We start from the raw sequence: 15,933 nt of genomic DNA on the forward strand, positions 1-15,933 counted from the left end.
TTATTGTTATGAATGAAAACTAATAATAAATTTCCTTTAACACTTTCAGTGGTACATGGTAGCTGTTGTCTACATTTACAACCGATGGAGTAAAAGTGAAATCAAATGTTTTGTGAATGGACAGCTGGCTTCTAGTACTGAGATGAGTTGGTTGGTAAGCACCAGTGATGTAAGTACCAAACTTATCAATTTTTTGTGTTGTTATTTGACTATCGTATATGTGATTTTTATGTTTAGTGATAAGAAATCAAAACTGTTATATGAGTCACTAAACAAATAAATGTCAAACCCCTTCTATCATTTGATTTACCACTTGTCCCCAAGTTATACTGGTTTCTAGAAATTCCATCACTCATCTCTATTCCTGAACAAGAGGGAAAAAAAAAAATCAGCTTCACCTAGTGGTGGAGTGTATAATTTATATATATAGCATTTTAAATGTTTTTTCACCTATGTAATAATCAACATACACTCAGCTTTAAAGAAAAGTTTTTATGGACATTTCCACCAATAAGAGAACTACATTTAGAGAATTATATTATAGCAATAGAAAATGACATAATACTGACCTTACGATCTTTCAAGCAATCTCCTAGTAATATAAACCAAAGAGAAACAAGTGTCTTAAGCAATCTTAAATAGAACAACAATATCGCAATAAAGCCAACAGAGAATGATGGAGCTATTGTTACTCTTAACAAAGATAATTATATCACAGAAGCTAACTGGCAACTAGAAGACACTAATTAATATAAAAATCTTTCACATGATTCTACAACTCAGTTTATTAAAACCATAACTGATAAATGTAAAGAACTCCAAAACAATAAAAATAACAAGAAATCCTTTTAGTGTTTTATAGCTAGACAAACTTTCCATGTTTTTTTCCATTGTTACTGTGCTGTGCTACATCTCATGACGTTTTTAGTTATGTTTGTTGGTACTGTGTTAAAATTTTATGTAACATCACACAGCATATGTTGCTATGTTGTTTGGATCTGTGTTAAAACTGTGTTGTTACATCTCGCAACATGTGTTAAGTTTGTTAATACTGTGTTAATACATCACACCATGTGTCCTGTTATGGTTGTTGGTACCGTGTTATTACATCACACAGTGTGTGTTATGTTTGTTGATACTGTGTTACAACATCACACAATGTATGTTGTTATGGTTCTTGGTAGTGTGTTACTGCATCACACATGTTGTTATGTTTGTTGGTACTGTGTTATTACATCACACAGCATGTGCTGTTTGTTATGTTGGTACTGTGTTAATGCATTACATGTGTGTTGTTATGTTTGTTGGAACTGTGTTACTGCATCACACAACATGTGTTATGTTTGTTGGTACTGTGTTACTGCATCACACAACATGTGTTGTTATGGTTCTTGGTACTGTGTTACTACATCACACAATGTGTGTTGTTATGTTTGTTGGTACTGTGTTAATAGATCTCACAATGTGTACTGTGTTTGTTGATACCGTGTTACTGCGTCACGTGTTGTTATGTTTGTTGGTACTGTGTTACTGCATCATGTGTTGTTATGGTTGTTGGTACTGTGTTACTGCACCACATGTGTTGTTATAGTTGTTGGTACTGTGCTACTGCATCACACAATGTGTGTTTTGTTTGTTGGTACTGTGTTAATACATCTCACAATGTGTACTGTGTTTGTTGGTATCGTGTTATTAAATCATACAATGTATGTTATGGTTCTTGGTACTGTGTTACTTCATCACATGTGTTGTTATGTTTGTTGGTACTGTGTTACTGCATCACGTGTTGTTATGGTTGTTGATACTGTGCTGCTGCATCACACAGTGTGTGTTGTTATGGTTGTTGGTACTGTGCTACTGCATCACACAATGTGTGTTGTTTTTTGTACTGTTATTATATCACACAGTGTGTGTTCTTATGCTTGTTGGTACTGTGTTACTGCACCGCACGACATGTATTGTTCTGTTTGTTGATACTGTGTTTTTCACATCACGTGGCATGTGTTGTTATGTTAGTTGGTTCCGATTAGTACTTCCAGACTATAGAAAGCCAAAATTATCTACAGTAAAAAAAGTAAAAATGGTAATAAATATGTAATTATCGTATTGCAAATTTAGATTATTATGACTGTTGTTACATGTGTGTTACATTGTTTATCAGATCCTTTTTTTAAACTGTTCAGATTTTTGTGTGTTATTACACATGTCTAGTGCTGGTGACAAAATCCAATGTTTACATGCAAAGTGTGACAATTACCAAACACAATGACCTTAATATATTGTATCATATCCATATCAAAATATAATCCCCACACAACACTTTTAAACATACAATAATTTTATATTAGGACCTGCTTGTAACATAACAGTGCACAGAACAACTTTAACATGGAATCTGTAATCAGTGTTCCACACTTCACAGTAAAATTCTCATACATGGTTTATTTACATGTAGTGGGGTGGTTATCATATATTGTGTGTATCCCCAGTTAAAACTGTGTAGTTTAGTGATAACCATATTTTAGAATTGTGTAGTTTAGTGATAAGCACAAATTAAAACTGTGTAGTTTAGTGATAAGCACAAATTAAAACTGTAGTTTAATGATAAGCACATTAAAACTGTGTAATTCAGTGATAAGCACATATTAAAACTGTGTAGTTCGGTGATAAGCACATATTATGTTGACAGTGACCCATGTGGTTTATGTTGAATTATCTCTAGTTAAGAAACAAAGTGTTATATGAACTCTTGTATTGTTTGTGAAAGTATATATTACAGCTTAATTATATTGATTATAGAATAATAAGAATTGAGAAGTTAAAATTTTATGAAGTAGAAGTATTGAGTGAAATAGAGATGTATTACTAAAAACACGAAAGCAGTATCTAATAATTTTTACATTTCATCAAAAGGATGTTATTTGTAGGGTAGTTTGTAAGAGTGTTTTTTATACTGTTGTGTTTTTATCGTCTCTCTAAGAATAGCAAACGTAGTATACTTGTACATCTTGGATTTCTAACCATAAGTAAGAGTTAGAGTAAAATAGTTCTTCTACGTAACAGTATAGATATGTAAATATTAGGTTGAGGAATAATTCGTGAACGTTTTTAAATAATTTCATTCAAGCATTACATGCAAGACTATACAATACTTCAATGCATGAACACATTACACCCAAAACATTTATTATGATACTTTATTTCATGTAATACCTAGGTATATAGTATGCATTGTTTTAAACAAAATTGCAAGAAATTAAATGCGAAAAGCAGATGGTGTCGAAAATGCTCGATTTTGTCCACTTGACATTCCATTTAATGAGCTGAAAATGAAAGCAAAAATTAAAGACACATGAAAATCAAACACACCATCTATTAGAGCAAAAAATTATCTACCAAATGACATGAACTATTTTGTGAAAGCGTTTCATTTATGAATATATTTTTTAACTTGAAAAAACGCTCACGAATTATTCCTCAACCCAATACAATACCTTTACGTTTTGTTGGAATGGTATACAATACATTTAACTTGAAAGAAATTAAAGTTTCAGTACAGTACTTGCCTCCCTCACAAGACTGGCTATACTTATTCAGTACTGCCCTCTATATGCAAACATTTTCTTTACACATGCCACAAGCCTTCTGCTTCCTTTGTTGGAATTGGAAGATTTCAATGTGTCTAATGCAAATCATCATGTGTTCTTAACCAGAAGGAGCATGATATACTCACACAATGCATGAGGCTGTCTGTACTCTTCTCTACCAAACCTTCACTTCTCATTTAGCAGTGCTCAAATTCAGACATCCTTTTCTAACTTGAAGTGGTTTACTTTAGTTTAATTTGTACTTTATTTAATTTACTTTCCAATAATTTTCACTTTCATCATGAAAGCATTTATTTACCCATGTTTTGCTGCAAAATGTATTGCTTGTTTGTATGATTTCAAGCATGCATTCCATAGTTCATATTACCATTTTAAGTTAATTTATTTGAAACCATACAGCAGGCCATAGGTAGAGGTGACCAGTTGGGAATTTTTCTGCATTTATTTATGGGGAGATTAAGTGGTTTCTTCCTGCCATTTGTCTTCTTCCTATGCATTGTTATGATTCGTCTCCTTCCCTTTTACATGATTCTGCCTTCTAACCTTCATTTCCCATGACCTCTGATATTTGGGTTCACACTGTGTGTTTTCCTCCCTTATGGGTGATGGCATTAGTATACCTTGTCTCCCACAGGCTTTGGATCAGTTTGCTTCAACTCATCAGTGGTTGGTCTGCCCTTATCTGAACCATTAATTATAGAGTTGGGATTTCTTGTGCACCTAACAGATGCCCTGTATTCCCATCTTTACCATGCCTTAATTTCTTGGACATGTTCTCCTGACTCTCTTATCTATGGGGCTTTTATATGGTCTCCATTTTTACGACGTTATATGTCTGACATGATTCTGGAATTTTTGAACTCAAGAACTGCTTCCATCCAACAACAATCCATCTTTTCTCTTATGGCACCAATTTCTGTTTACTGAACCTCCCTCTTCTTTGTCCTTGTCCGTTCCTTCCCAACACAGTACCACATTTGAAGCCCTCCTCACAAAACAAGCTATTAAATTTGCCCCACATGGTTTGAGGAGTTTTACTCCCATCTGTTTGGGGTTCCAGAAAGACTGGGAACTAGAAGCCACTCATCAGCCTGTCCTGTCTCACTCAGTAGATTCATATACTACAGCTCTCCATGGAATCTTGCTTTTGATGGGCCTTTACTATGATTATTTCAATGGCCAAGATCTTCAGTGTTTATCTACATATTATTTTGGAGCATTATTATTCTTATCTTGGTTTGTTCATTGTGGGGTAATTAATGATTTTGTGCTTACCCTTCAGACTGACTTTGGTAATTTACATCTTTTGTCAGTTAGTGTGAACTTTTGCTCTACTTTTTCATGCCCTTGGGTGGTGCTTTCTCTTCTTCTGGACATCTTGGTTCTTCGTGTTCATTCTGAGCAGGAATCAACCTTTTGTACTTGTTAGCTTCTTTTTGAAGCTACTTAAATGGGCTGATTGATCAAATTAGTAAAGTCCTTCCTTTGTCATACCCAATACCCCATTCATTAGGGTGATTTCTTTGATACCTATCTCAGTTGGACCCAACTTTCTTCTCATTAGCTTATTTCTATGGTACAGGCTTTTGGGAGTGCCCTTTCTGCTTCCCTGTCTTTTTACTTGTGAAGTTCTATTGCTTTTGAGAATGGAGTATTTGATGACTCCTTTCATACCACTTGGTCGGGCTCATATGAGGTTTCTTCAGCGGGTTCCCCAAGACCATTAGAAGCTTGCTTGGAATCCTTTGGATCTTCCTGTCATCCCTCCTTCCTATGTTGTGGATAATCTCTATTGATGGTTGAACATGGCTCTTACATCGGACCACTGTGTGGCTTTGGGTCACTAGTTTGTGGTAGAATATTCTCTTCCTATCAACATTCTTGAATTCTTTTCTGTTTATTGGGCTTTGTATAATTTTTGCCTATCTCCAAGAGTCGGTTGGTTATGATCTACTCCAATGATTCAACAGTGGTGGCTCATATCTATCACTGTGTTTCTCATTGGATCATCACAATAATTTGATGACATGTCATCTACTGGGTACTCTCAACCTTGTTCAGGATCATCTTTCCCAACCAGACTGGTTTTTCGGATAGAATGGTTCTTTCTTCCCCTTGTTTTTCAGTGGCTTTGCTCTTAGTGGGATACTCCTCATATCATTACATTTACCATCTTGTTGAATCAACATGTCTTTCATTTGATCCTCTGAGTTTTGGCTATAACTGCCTTCATATAGGATTGGTTGAACAAGTTTTTTTTGTCTCTCTTCTTATCCAATTACTTTATTGGGTAGAATCCTGAATACATGTCATTTTATGCATAATTTTGCTGATTGCTCCTTACTGGCACTCTTAACAATGATTTCTTTGTTTACTCCAGTTACAGAGGTTCCACCCTTTTCTCTCTCCTTATTCCCTGGCTTCCTTTGCCAACCACAATCTTTAGTTCTGCCTTTTGCATTTCACATTCTTCATCTTCACACTTGTCTTTTGTCCAGTCCCTCAAAAGCAGATCTAATTTCTCAGGTCAGGTGACATGTCATTTAACTCATTCCATTCATCCTTCAGCCATTGCTGTATATCAGTGGTTATGGAATGTTTTTTTCCCAGCAGATACTGGTGTTGCCTTTGAGAGGGGGTCTTACTGGGTTTCAGGCAGTTCTGTCCCATACCTCATTTTTTTTCTTTTTAATTCAAGGTTTTCCCTTCTGTCCTTATCCTTTTGATGTGTTCTTTCCAGATACATTGACCACCTCTGCATTCGGTACTTCCAGGTAATGATATTCATCTTGTACTCCTTTCTATTACTTTACCTTTGTTTGAGCCCATAGATTCATACTTTTTGTTTCACCTATCTCTTAAAGTGTATTTCTTTCCCTTCTTGGCCTGTGGGTGGCATGGGTCAAGTATGTTTGCTCTAGCGATCCCTAGAACAACCAACACTGTACCACCCATATCTTTTCCTTTATATGGATCATTTCTTCTTTCACATGACCTTGGCAACTTGTGAGGGTAATGCCTTCTTTTAGTTCATTTACCTTCTTACTATTTCTCACTTTACCCTTGCCCTGATCTGTATAGATTTCTATGCCCAGTGTGTGCTCTTCATTATTATATTGCTCACGTGGTTTCTTTCAAGTGCTCCTTTTCCTGGCTATTTATTCCCTGAGAACCCTCTTCCTTTCAGGGCCTCTTTCCCTTTACCCTTACCAGTTGGGTTCATTGTTAAATCTAGTTGACATTTTCCTCTTGGCCCCTTCCCACTTTGTTTTTTCATATAAATTCACATCAAATCTGCTATCTCACGTTTTTCCTTGCTTCTCATCTTTGTTGGCCTTTGGAAGAGATTCTGCAATCAGCATGTTGGCCATTGCTTTAAATTTTTCTTTTGGATTCCTCTGTGTGGCAAGTGGTGTCTAGTTATGTCTTTTTTAACAACTAAATCTACACTGTACAACATGTTGATCTCATGCACTCTTTTATGGCTCCACTTGGTCACCATAGAGATGGGATGTTCCACAAGATTACTGGAATATTGTCACTCTACAACTCACAGTTTCTGCCCTTGTGTTTTACAAATTTTGACACATGAGCTCAGAGCTGGTGCAGTTCTACTTTGATCTCTGGATCTCTTACCCTCATGGTCCAGGGGTATTGGGGTATTTTTTGGATGCTTCTGGGGTGTTCTGTTTTTCTCTCACACAAGTTTCTCCATTCTCTCAGTGTGAGAAGAAGTAAATACTGTATGGGAAGTACTAATTTTCCTACACTAAAAATGTATTTTTGATAGAAATTTACCTCTCCCTCACACTTCCCACCCTTCCTCTCCACATTTTTGGTGCTTGTTACTTCTACCAAACTTTTAAGTGATAATTTATTAGAGGAGAGTAGAAGGAGCCATGTGTATCATGTGAGCTTGTGCCACACCTAAAGAAAATGTTTGCATATAGAGGGCAGCATTGAATGAGAATAGCTAGTTTTGTGAGTAGAGGTGTATACCTATTGGAAATACATTTTCATTATAGGAAAATTATAACTTTGGTGGAATAATGTAATGGGTTTATTAAATGAATGGGTCTCAAATTATCTAAAGACGAATAACTGCATTTTTCTTTAATTTTTTTTGTATTTTAAAGATTAAAAGATTGAATCCCTTACCTTTAAGTGAGATATGAGAAATAGTGCAGTGAACAATGGTCATTTTTAAGATTCTTGTAAATCCAGTGAGGAAATCATTATTCATTTAATTATTTCCATTTATTCATTACTTTGGTTGATGGTGTCAGAAATTGTCTCAACATATTTTCTGTATTTGAATTATTTGGTGTTTTAATAAACAGATGAGAAAACCTTGTCGTATTTACTTTTCAAACAATTTTTAGCCATTTGACAAATGCTATATTGGGGCATCTCCAGAGCTGGAAGAAGAAAATGTTTTTTGTGGCCAGATGTCGGCAGTGTACTTGTTTAGTGAAGCTTTAACAACACATCAGGTTTGTGCTATACATCGACTTGGTCCCGGTTACAAGGTATGTCATGAGAACTTTTGAAAGGTTTCTAAAACATTTGAATAGGTCTTTTTAATGTTAAATAGTAATGACAATTTATTTATGTAATGTTCAGTGGTATTAGATCTCCTTTATTAAAAAAATTAATGAGTTAAGAATTTCTTTATGTTACAGTCAGTATTGTAACTTTCAGTTTATATGATTGTTTTTATTACTTCAAAATTGAAAATACATCATTTAGTGTCTGAAAATTGAATTCAGTGTTACAATGTATAAAATTTATAAACTGTGCAGAGAATGTGGTTGAAGTTATTTAAGAAAAATTAAATGTAATAACTAGTAGAGTGAAATATAAAAATAAGTAAATTTGTGAAACTAAAGTGTAAAAACTATGAATTAATTGTAGCTTTCAAAAACTAATTAGTTGCAATAGAGTTTTAAGACAGTATGCAGGAGGAAAAGATTTAACTCAGTTGTTTATATTGTAATATATAATGAGTGTAAAGAAGGAATATATATTAAAGCATAGGCATATTGGTCCAAATCCCTTTAGGTGGACAAGCAAAAATGTGTTCAAATTTTAAGTTACAACAGAAAATGCCAGACTTTGGACAAAAACAGTAATTAATCTATTTGTATGTAATGTTATGTGCAACAAACATGATGTTCCTCCTAAATATATGGAAATAATTGAAATGAAACAACACATATTTGTTATTAGAAACAACTCTTATGCTTAATATCAGAGGCTCAAAAAAAAAATTGTTTAACCCTTTTCTCCTGTTGAAGGTGTTGATAAAATTATTGATGTAATTATTAGTAGTCCTCTTAGCATAAGTTGTTTTAAATATTTGTAATAGTAATACTGTTCAATGGGTCTTGTCCCATTGTTGTACATCACAATTTAGTGGATCCCCGTCACACCAAACATGCTTGTCCTTTCAACTGTGGGGGCATTATGGTGTGACAGTCAGTTCAACTATTCATTGGTAAAAAGAGTAGCCAAAGAGTTAACGGTGGGTGGTGATGGCTAGCTGCCTTCTCTCTTGTCTTACACTACAAAATTAGGGATGGCTAGTGCAGATAACCTTCATGTAGCTTTGCACGAAATTCAAAACAAACCAAACCACAATCCAGTGAAGAACCTTTCCACTGAGCATGAAGTGATGGAATTGGTGCCAGGGTGGTTGCTGTCTCATATAGCACATTTAGTCCAACTTGAAACTATTGTCGATGACACCTGCTGCAGTCTTCAGCCAAGAGCTTGAATAATTAATAATGTAGTTTACATGCACATTCTTCTCTATGTCTATGATATCTTTGCTGGTATCATAAAACCTGGTACCTGTTACCACTTTGAAACAATCTTTCACAGGTGATATTTTACATACCTCTTCACTCTCTGTTGATGCTGTCCAGAAGAGCCTGATGTATACCTCTATAGTTTTGCTATTTAAAATATATCTTTGGCAGAATACCAACCACTGTGATTACGTGGTATCTGAGGTTTTATCAATGGTTATTCTGAACTTTCCATTCCTCAGCACATTATGTATGTTAGCCCCACAACAAAATTGGGTACAATTTCTAGTGTCTAGGTGGATGGTGGTGACCATTGAGCAAGTGCTTGAAGTTGACTTTGTAATTTCTTCTTTATTCATGGGAGATCTTTGTACTTGAGGTGCAATAATTCCAGGAAGTTTCCTCTATTGATATTATACATTTCCTCAGTGTTTGTTCTGTTCTTCTCATATCTTTTTATTGCAATGTTTTGTTGCTGGTAGAGATCAGACGGTTATAAGTAAATACTCATGATTGTTCATGAGCCACATCCAGTTGATGCAACACCTAAGTCTGGTGTTTTTGAATGTGAATGAGATATTTTTCAAGAACTTCCTGCAGAGACAGCACACCTAGTAATGTTTGCCTGTGTCAAAGCTAATCCAAGGATGTGTTTTGTACTACTGGGGATTGAAATTCATGTAAGAGGTTTCTCTCCTGAAATTCTTTGGATTATACTCCATTAGAATTGGTTGCTTTGATGTATTTGAGGTTGTGATTGATGACTGGTTTGTGGTAGAGTCTTCTGTTGACTGTTGTGCTACAGCTGAGAGAAGTTTGTGAATTTTATCATCATCATCAAAGCTGAAATCAGTGTTATGTGTGACAATGAGTGAACCACTGACGATGTCATCTGTCACAGGCAAAATAGTGGAAACAGTCTGATCTGTGTTTAAGACTGATTTGACAACAAACTGTGCTGTTGGTATTTTCCATAGCAAAATCTGGATTACTCGCACTGTGCTTAGCATTGGCAGTCATCTCTACTCCTACTTCTGTATGGACCATTTCATCTAATGGACTATTCTGTGTACAAGAATTCACAGAAATGCAGTTGCTGCTTCCACATGCATGTTCCTTGTCAGGTTTCAAATTTTGACCCTTCTTATCAACAGTGATGAAGTCACTGAGTTGCAATTAATTTACATCAACCACTAAATTATATTTCACTTTCTTGCATTTATGCATTTTTTTACAGGATAATCTTCACAGTTGGAGTCAGTTTCTTTCCTGCACATAACAAGATGTCTGTAGTGTCATTTATATAATTTTTTGGGATTGGATGTTGACAGCATTTTTGTGAAACTGTAACTTCATAGGATATGAAATTAAAGAGTGTGGCTGTTAGTATCCCGATAGTAAATGCATAAAGTGAAATTCAATGGGACACATTGGCATTATGCACACAAATCATCATTATATGCATTGCTAAATATCACTAGTTAATGTCACAAGTATCTTATGATTGCTTCATAAACAATCATTCAGATAATGATAAGGACAATCTTAAAGTACAACTTATATGTAAAATATAATAGCTTTGAAAAGAAATAAATGTTTAATTTAGCATAATTTCTAAGTGAAATATAATAGCTTTGAAAGGGGAATAAATGTTAAAAATTTAGCATAATTTCTAAGTGAAATATAATAGCTTTGAAAGGGGAATAAATGTGAAATTCAGCATTATTTCTAAGTGAAATATAATAGTTTTGAAAGAGAAATAAATGTTAAATTCAGCATTATTTCTAAGTGAAATATAATAGCTTTGAAAGAGGAATAAATGTTAAATTCAGCATTATTTCTAAGTGAAATATAATAGCTTTGAAAGAGAAATAAATGTTAAATTCAGCATTATTTCTAAGTGAAATATAATAGCTTTGAAAGGGGAATAAATGTTAAAAATTCAGCATAATTTCTAAGTGAAATATAATAGCTTTGAAAGAGAAATAAATGTTAAATTCAGCATTATTTCTAAGTGAAATATAATAGTTTTGAAAGAGAAATAAATGTCAAATTCAGCATAATTTATATTTAAAATATGAGACTTGATAGCTTTGAAAGAGAAATAAATTCAAGATCAAAATTTTGAACAGTTAAGCTTAATTTTTTTTCAGCTACACTGGTATGGAAATATGCAGAATTCTTGACCTCAAAAAATGAAATTAATGGCTTCCCATTTTGTCTGAATCTGGGGCATAATTTGGCCAAATATCATGGTCTGTCTGGATTTTTTTTTGAGGGGTTGCAATTACCCTGTCTGCCTTATAGCCAATATGCCTATATATTAAAGAATCATTGAACAAATTTGGAATGTAAACAAACTGTTTAATATTTTAAAGTTTTATTATTGAAATAATTTTGTTTGGGTGTTCTTAACAAGCCAAATTATTAATAAGTATAAATACTTAAGATATTGAACAGGTATTTCAATTATGGATATATTTATTGATAAATATACTGATTGTATTTCTCAGAGTCAGTTCAGGTTTGAAGGAGAGTCCAGTGCTCAGTTTCCTGACAACTTAAGGAAGGTAAAGGATTTGTATAATTTTTAAAATGTAAATAATTCATGTGATGTGTAAAAGAAGGATAAAGGATTGAAATCATAATTCATAAAAGACAAATGTGTGATGGGTTTGTATGATCTGTGAAAGAGGAAGGTAAGGGATTAAAGGATTTGTATGATCTGTAAAAGAGGAAGCTGAGGGATTAAAGGATTTGTATGATCTGTGAAAGAGGAAGCTGAGGGATTAAAGGATTTGTATGATCTGTGAAAGAGGAAGCTGAGGGGTTAAAGGATTTGTATGATCTGTGAAAGAGGAAGCTAAGAGATTAAAGGATGTGTATGATCTGTGAAAGAGGAAGATACGGAATTAAAGGATTTGTATGATTTGTAATAAGATAAATTTATAAAGGATCTGTATGGGCTGTTATAGGTAAGATAAAGTTGTAGAGTATCTGTAATAAGTAAGGTAAGTTTGTAAAGGATCTGTGTGATCTGTAATAAGTAAGAAAGAGTTATAAAGGATAAATAAACAGAGATGGTAAGGGTGTAAATGATTTTTGTGTTTGGAAAGAAAGGTAACAGATTTAAATTATCATGCTTATAAAAAGCAAAGTACTTGTATGATCTGTAAGAAAACAAGGTAAGGGTTTTGTATGATATTTAAAAGCAAAAGTAAAAAGTACATGTTTCATATAATCAGTGAAAGCCATACAGAATTAAATTTGTAAAAAGAAATGGTGTTTAGCAAGTGTTTGATTCGTAAAAATGAAAATAAAGAATGTATAGAAGAATGTTTTTGTTTGATCTGAAAGAAAGGTAAAGGAGATTTGATGATCCATATTATTTGTAAAAGTGAGGGTAGAGAGGTATTATTGATTGATACTTTTTCTCTGACTGGGTGGATTCCACCTTGTCCATGTGGATCCTCCCAAAGTAACCTTAAAGCAGGTATATTGTAATTTTTTAAAAATGTATGTATATCTTCACAGAATTTTGAAGATTATTGGTAAGCATTAGAAGGCTTTAGTACACAAAATATTAGATTTTTTGATTACATTTTAAGATTCTTTAAATAATAATTTTCTTTAACAATTTTTTTGGAAAATTGACTATTCAACAACCAAGTTAATTTTGATTTTATGATTAAAAATACTTTTATGCATCAGAAAATTGTAAAATGTCATATGCAAAACCTCTGTAATGTCCAGGTAATTATCAAACATTGTTTTTATATTTTATGTTTTTTACTATTGTTTCTTTCTGTGGATTTGGTTAATTTGACCAACCTTGTAACCACCATCAAAAGTTAGGAAATTAATATAAATTATTCTTTTTTAATTCAAGAATGATTACAGCTTAGAATGCAGATGTTTATTTTAAATAGCTTAAATCTTACAAAATTATACATCTGTGTGTGTGTGTGTGTGTATATATATATATATATATATATATTATTTTTATTATATTGATCTTTCAGCTATGTCTGAAAAACATTACAGAAGCTACAGTAATAAGACATATGTACACTCATGTTACTGCATACAAGAATATGAAACTGGCCTTTACAAAGTAACATGCCTTGGCTGTGTTTTAGTAGAATAGTTTTTTTTAAAGTACAGTCACATTTCAGTTATAATACATTACATAGTTATATATATATATATATATATATATTATTGCTATTTACAAATAAATTTTTATATTTCAGTTATTTTTCTTAAAACATAGAACAATAAATAAAGAAATATAGAAAATGGTTATCTTTTCTACTTATGAAGTTTGTATTCACTAAGCCCCAGTCAGATTTAACTTGTGAAGGACGTAAAACAAGATACGCTATTTTAAGGTTTTATATCTACATTTTAAGTAACAAAAAGATAGTAAGCTACTGTTTGGTATCATAAAATTTCACTCTAACTAAACTGTATTTGTGTCAAAAAAATAAAATAAAAAAAATCAAGCCCTATTTTGTGTTACCTCTCTACTTCAGTTTTTCTACAGAAATGAAGGTTTTCCTGTGTAAGCACTTTGTAAAGGTTTTGAGAAGACTGTTGTGGAAAATTCTGAGTTTTTGATTGGTTATAAACATCTTGTAGAGCAAAGAATGTGTGTAAACAAGTATTTCCAAAAATGGAAGAGAGGTCGGGGCTGCCTTAGTTGATTTCCTAATAATATCTTAGTAAATAAAAAAGATAGGTTCTTATTTTATATTCTAACTTATCAATAACAGTAATTTGAGTATCTAATATATAATAAACTATGTAGACTTTGTATGTCACAAACATATAATTTGAACCAAAGCTGCATTCAACATACCATGTGACACACAAAAATTGGTATTTAGGATTTTTTTTTTTCAATATTTAGTTTTAAATTAAGTAATATATAATACTAAAATTTGAATTATAGTTTATAATTTGATTCCTCTGGTATGAAACATATTTAGCATACATTTCATATAATAGTATTTCAATAAAATTTTGATTGTAATTTTCCAAACATGACCCCTACTTGTAGCAAAAGGGTTAACATGACCAGTAAAGAGACTGTGTAATAAGTCACATAATCTGTAAGTGATAGATGAGGGATGCAAGAGATTTAAATGATCTTATCAAATAAGGGTTAAAGATGTAGAAGAGATATAGCATATTAGTCAGAGTTAAATCAGTAGAAGTGTTATATTAATAAGGGTTAAACTACAGAAGAGTTATATTGTATAAACAAGGATTAAAGATGTAGGCTCAGTTCCTAGGACTAACCTGGTAATCATTCTGTGCTTGTTACAGTTTTCATAATATAACCTTTAAATTAGTAAACATATCTTCACAGATTATCCATATTATCAGTAAACATTACAAGGCTTTCATGCACAAAATATCAGATTTTTTTTATTAGGTCTTAAGGTTTATTAAGCAATGTTTTTCTAATGCTTTTTTTTGTGCATGTGGCCTATCCAACACTCAAAGTAATTTTCATTTTATCACTTAAAATTCTTTCATCAGAAATTTTTCAAATTTCATATGTAAAACCTTTGTAATGTTCAGATCATTATCAAATATTTCTTGAGATAAAATTATATTTTATGTTATTTTCACCACTAAATCTCTGTATGAGTTAGATTTGACTGGTCTCCTAACCATCATAAAAATTAGGAAATATGTATAAATTATGCTTCTTTCATACTAGAATGATAACAGATTATAACACAATAAAATATTTAGACTAAAAAGCGTAAGTGTCATAACATTTTCCCCTCGGTGGACACAGCAGATAGCCCGATGTGGCTTTGCTAAAAGAAATGTCATGAACACATTCTAGATAAGTACAGTACAGTTTTTTTGGTTTTCTCTTTCTTTTTTTTTTTTGCTGATGATCAATGAACAGTGTAGTAATTATCTATTTTTCAGGTGCTTTATGATGGAAAGCTTTCAAGTGCCATAGTTTTTATGTATAACCCTGTAGCAACTGACAGCCAATTATGTTTACAAGCTGCCCCAAAAGGCAATTTTTCCTACTTCGTCCACACTCCACATGCCCTGATGCTTCAGGTAACATCATAGAAAGAATTTTATTCTAAACTGTCATGTTTTCTTTGCTCAGAAGGAATTTTAAACTCGTTAACATGTGATCTAATTGTTAAAGATGTTGTGACTGAACACGAGACAGCCTTAAAGTTGTCCTGGATATTGTATGACATCATCATCTGACATGTCTGATTTGTTTTGAACTGTAAGAGCAACAAAGCTAAGAATAATTTTATAATGTTTGGTAAATTATTTTTACATCACAGTTACTAAAACACTGTACTAATTACACACATGTAGCCTGAATGAATTATAGTGTTAATTTTTTTTATGACAGTTAAACAAATAAGTAGTCTAACATACATGTATGTTGTATAGCAGTTTGAGTTAATCTTCTACATTGAAACAGTATATTACATAGTGTCACTTAATGGGACAGAAGTAGC

General features: G+C 32.7%; 1 protein-coding gene across 3 annotated transcripts in view; it reads left to right on the forward strand.

Moving 5' to 3' along the window:
• LOC143237289 (neurobeachin-like) overlaps nucleotides 1–15,933 on the forward strand; it is a 210,664-nt gene that overhangs the window by 44,907 nt on the left and 149,824 nt on the right. For all 3 annotated transcript variants that reach the window (XR_013019973.1, XM_076476365.1, XM_076476364.1), the window contains exons 8-11: nucleotides 50–169; nucleotides 7,991–8,137; nucleotides 11,932–11,988; nucleotides 15,371–15,511. Coding sequence is in view for 2 of the 3 variants with exons in the window: in XM_076476365.1 (XP_076332480.1) it covers nucleotides 50–169; nucleotides 7,991–8,137; nucleotides 11,932–11,988; nucleotides 15,371–15,511 (465 nt within the window). In the remaining variant the exon portion in view is untranslated. The remainder of the gene's footprint in view (nucleotides 1–49; nucleotides 170–7,990; nucleotides 8,138–11,931; nucleotides 11,989–15,370; nucleotides 15,512–15,933) is intronic.

The sequence above is a fragment of the Tachypleus tridentatus genome, chromosome 13, assembly GCF_004210375.1.
Source record: "Tachypleus tridentatus isolate NWPU-2018 chromosome 13, ASM421037v1, whole genome shotgun sequence".
Classification (NCBI taxonomy): Eukaryota; Metazoa; Arthropoda; class Merostomata; order Xiphosura; family Limulidae; genus Tachypleus; species Tachypleus tridentatus.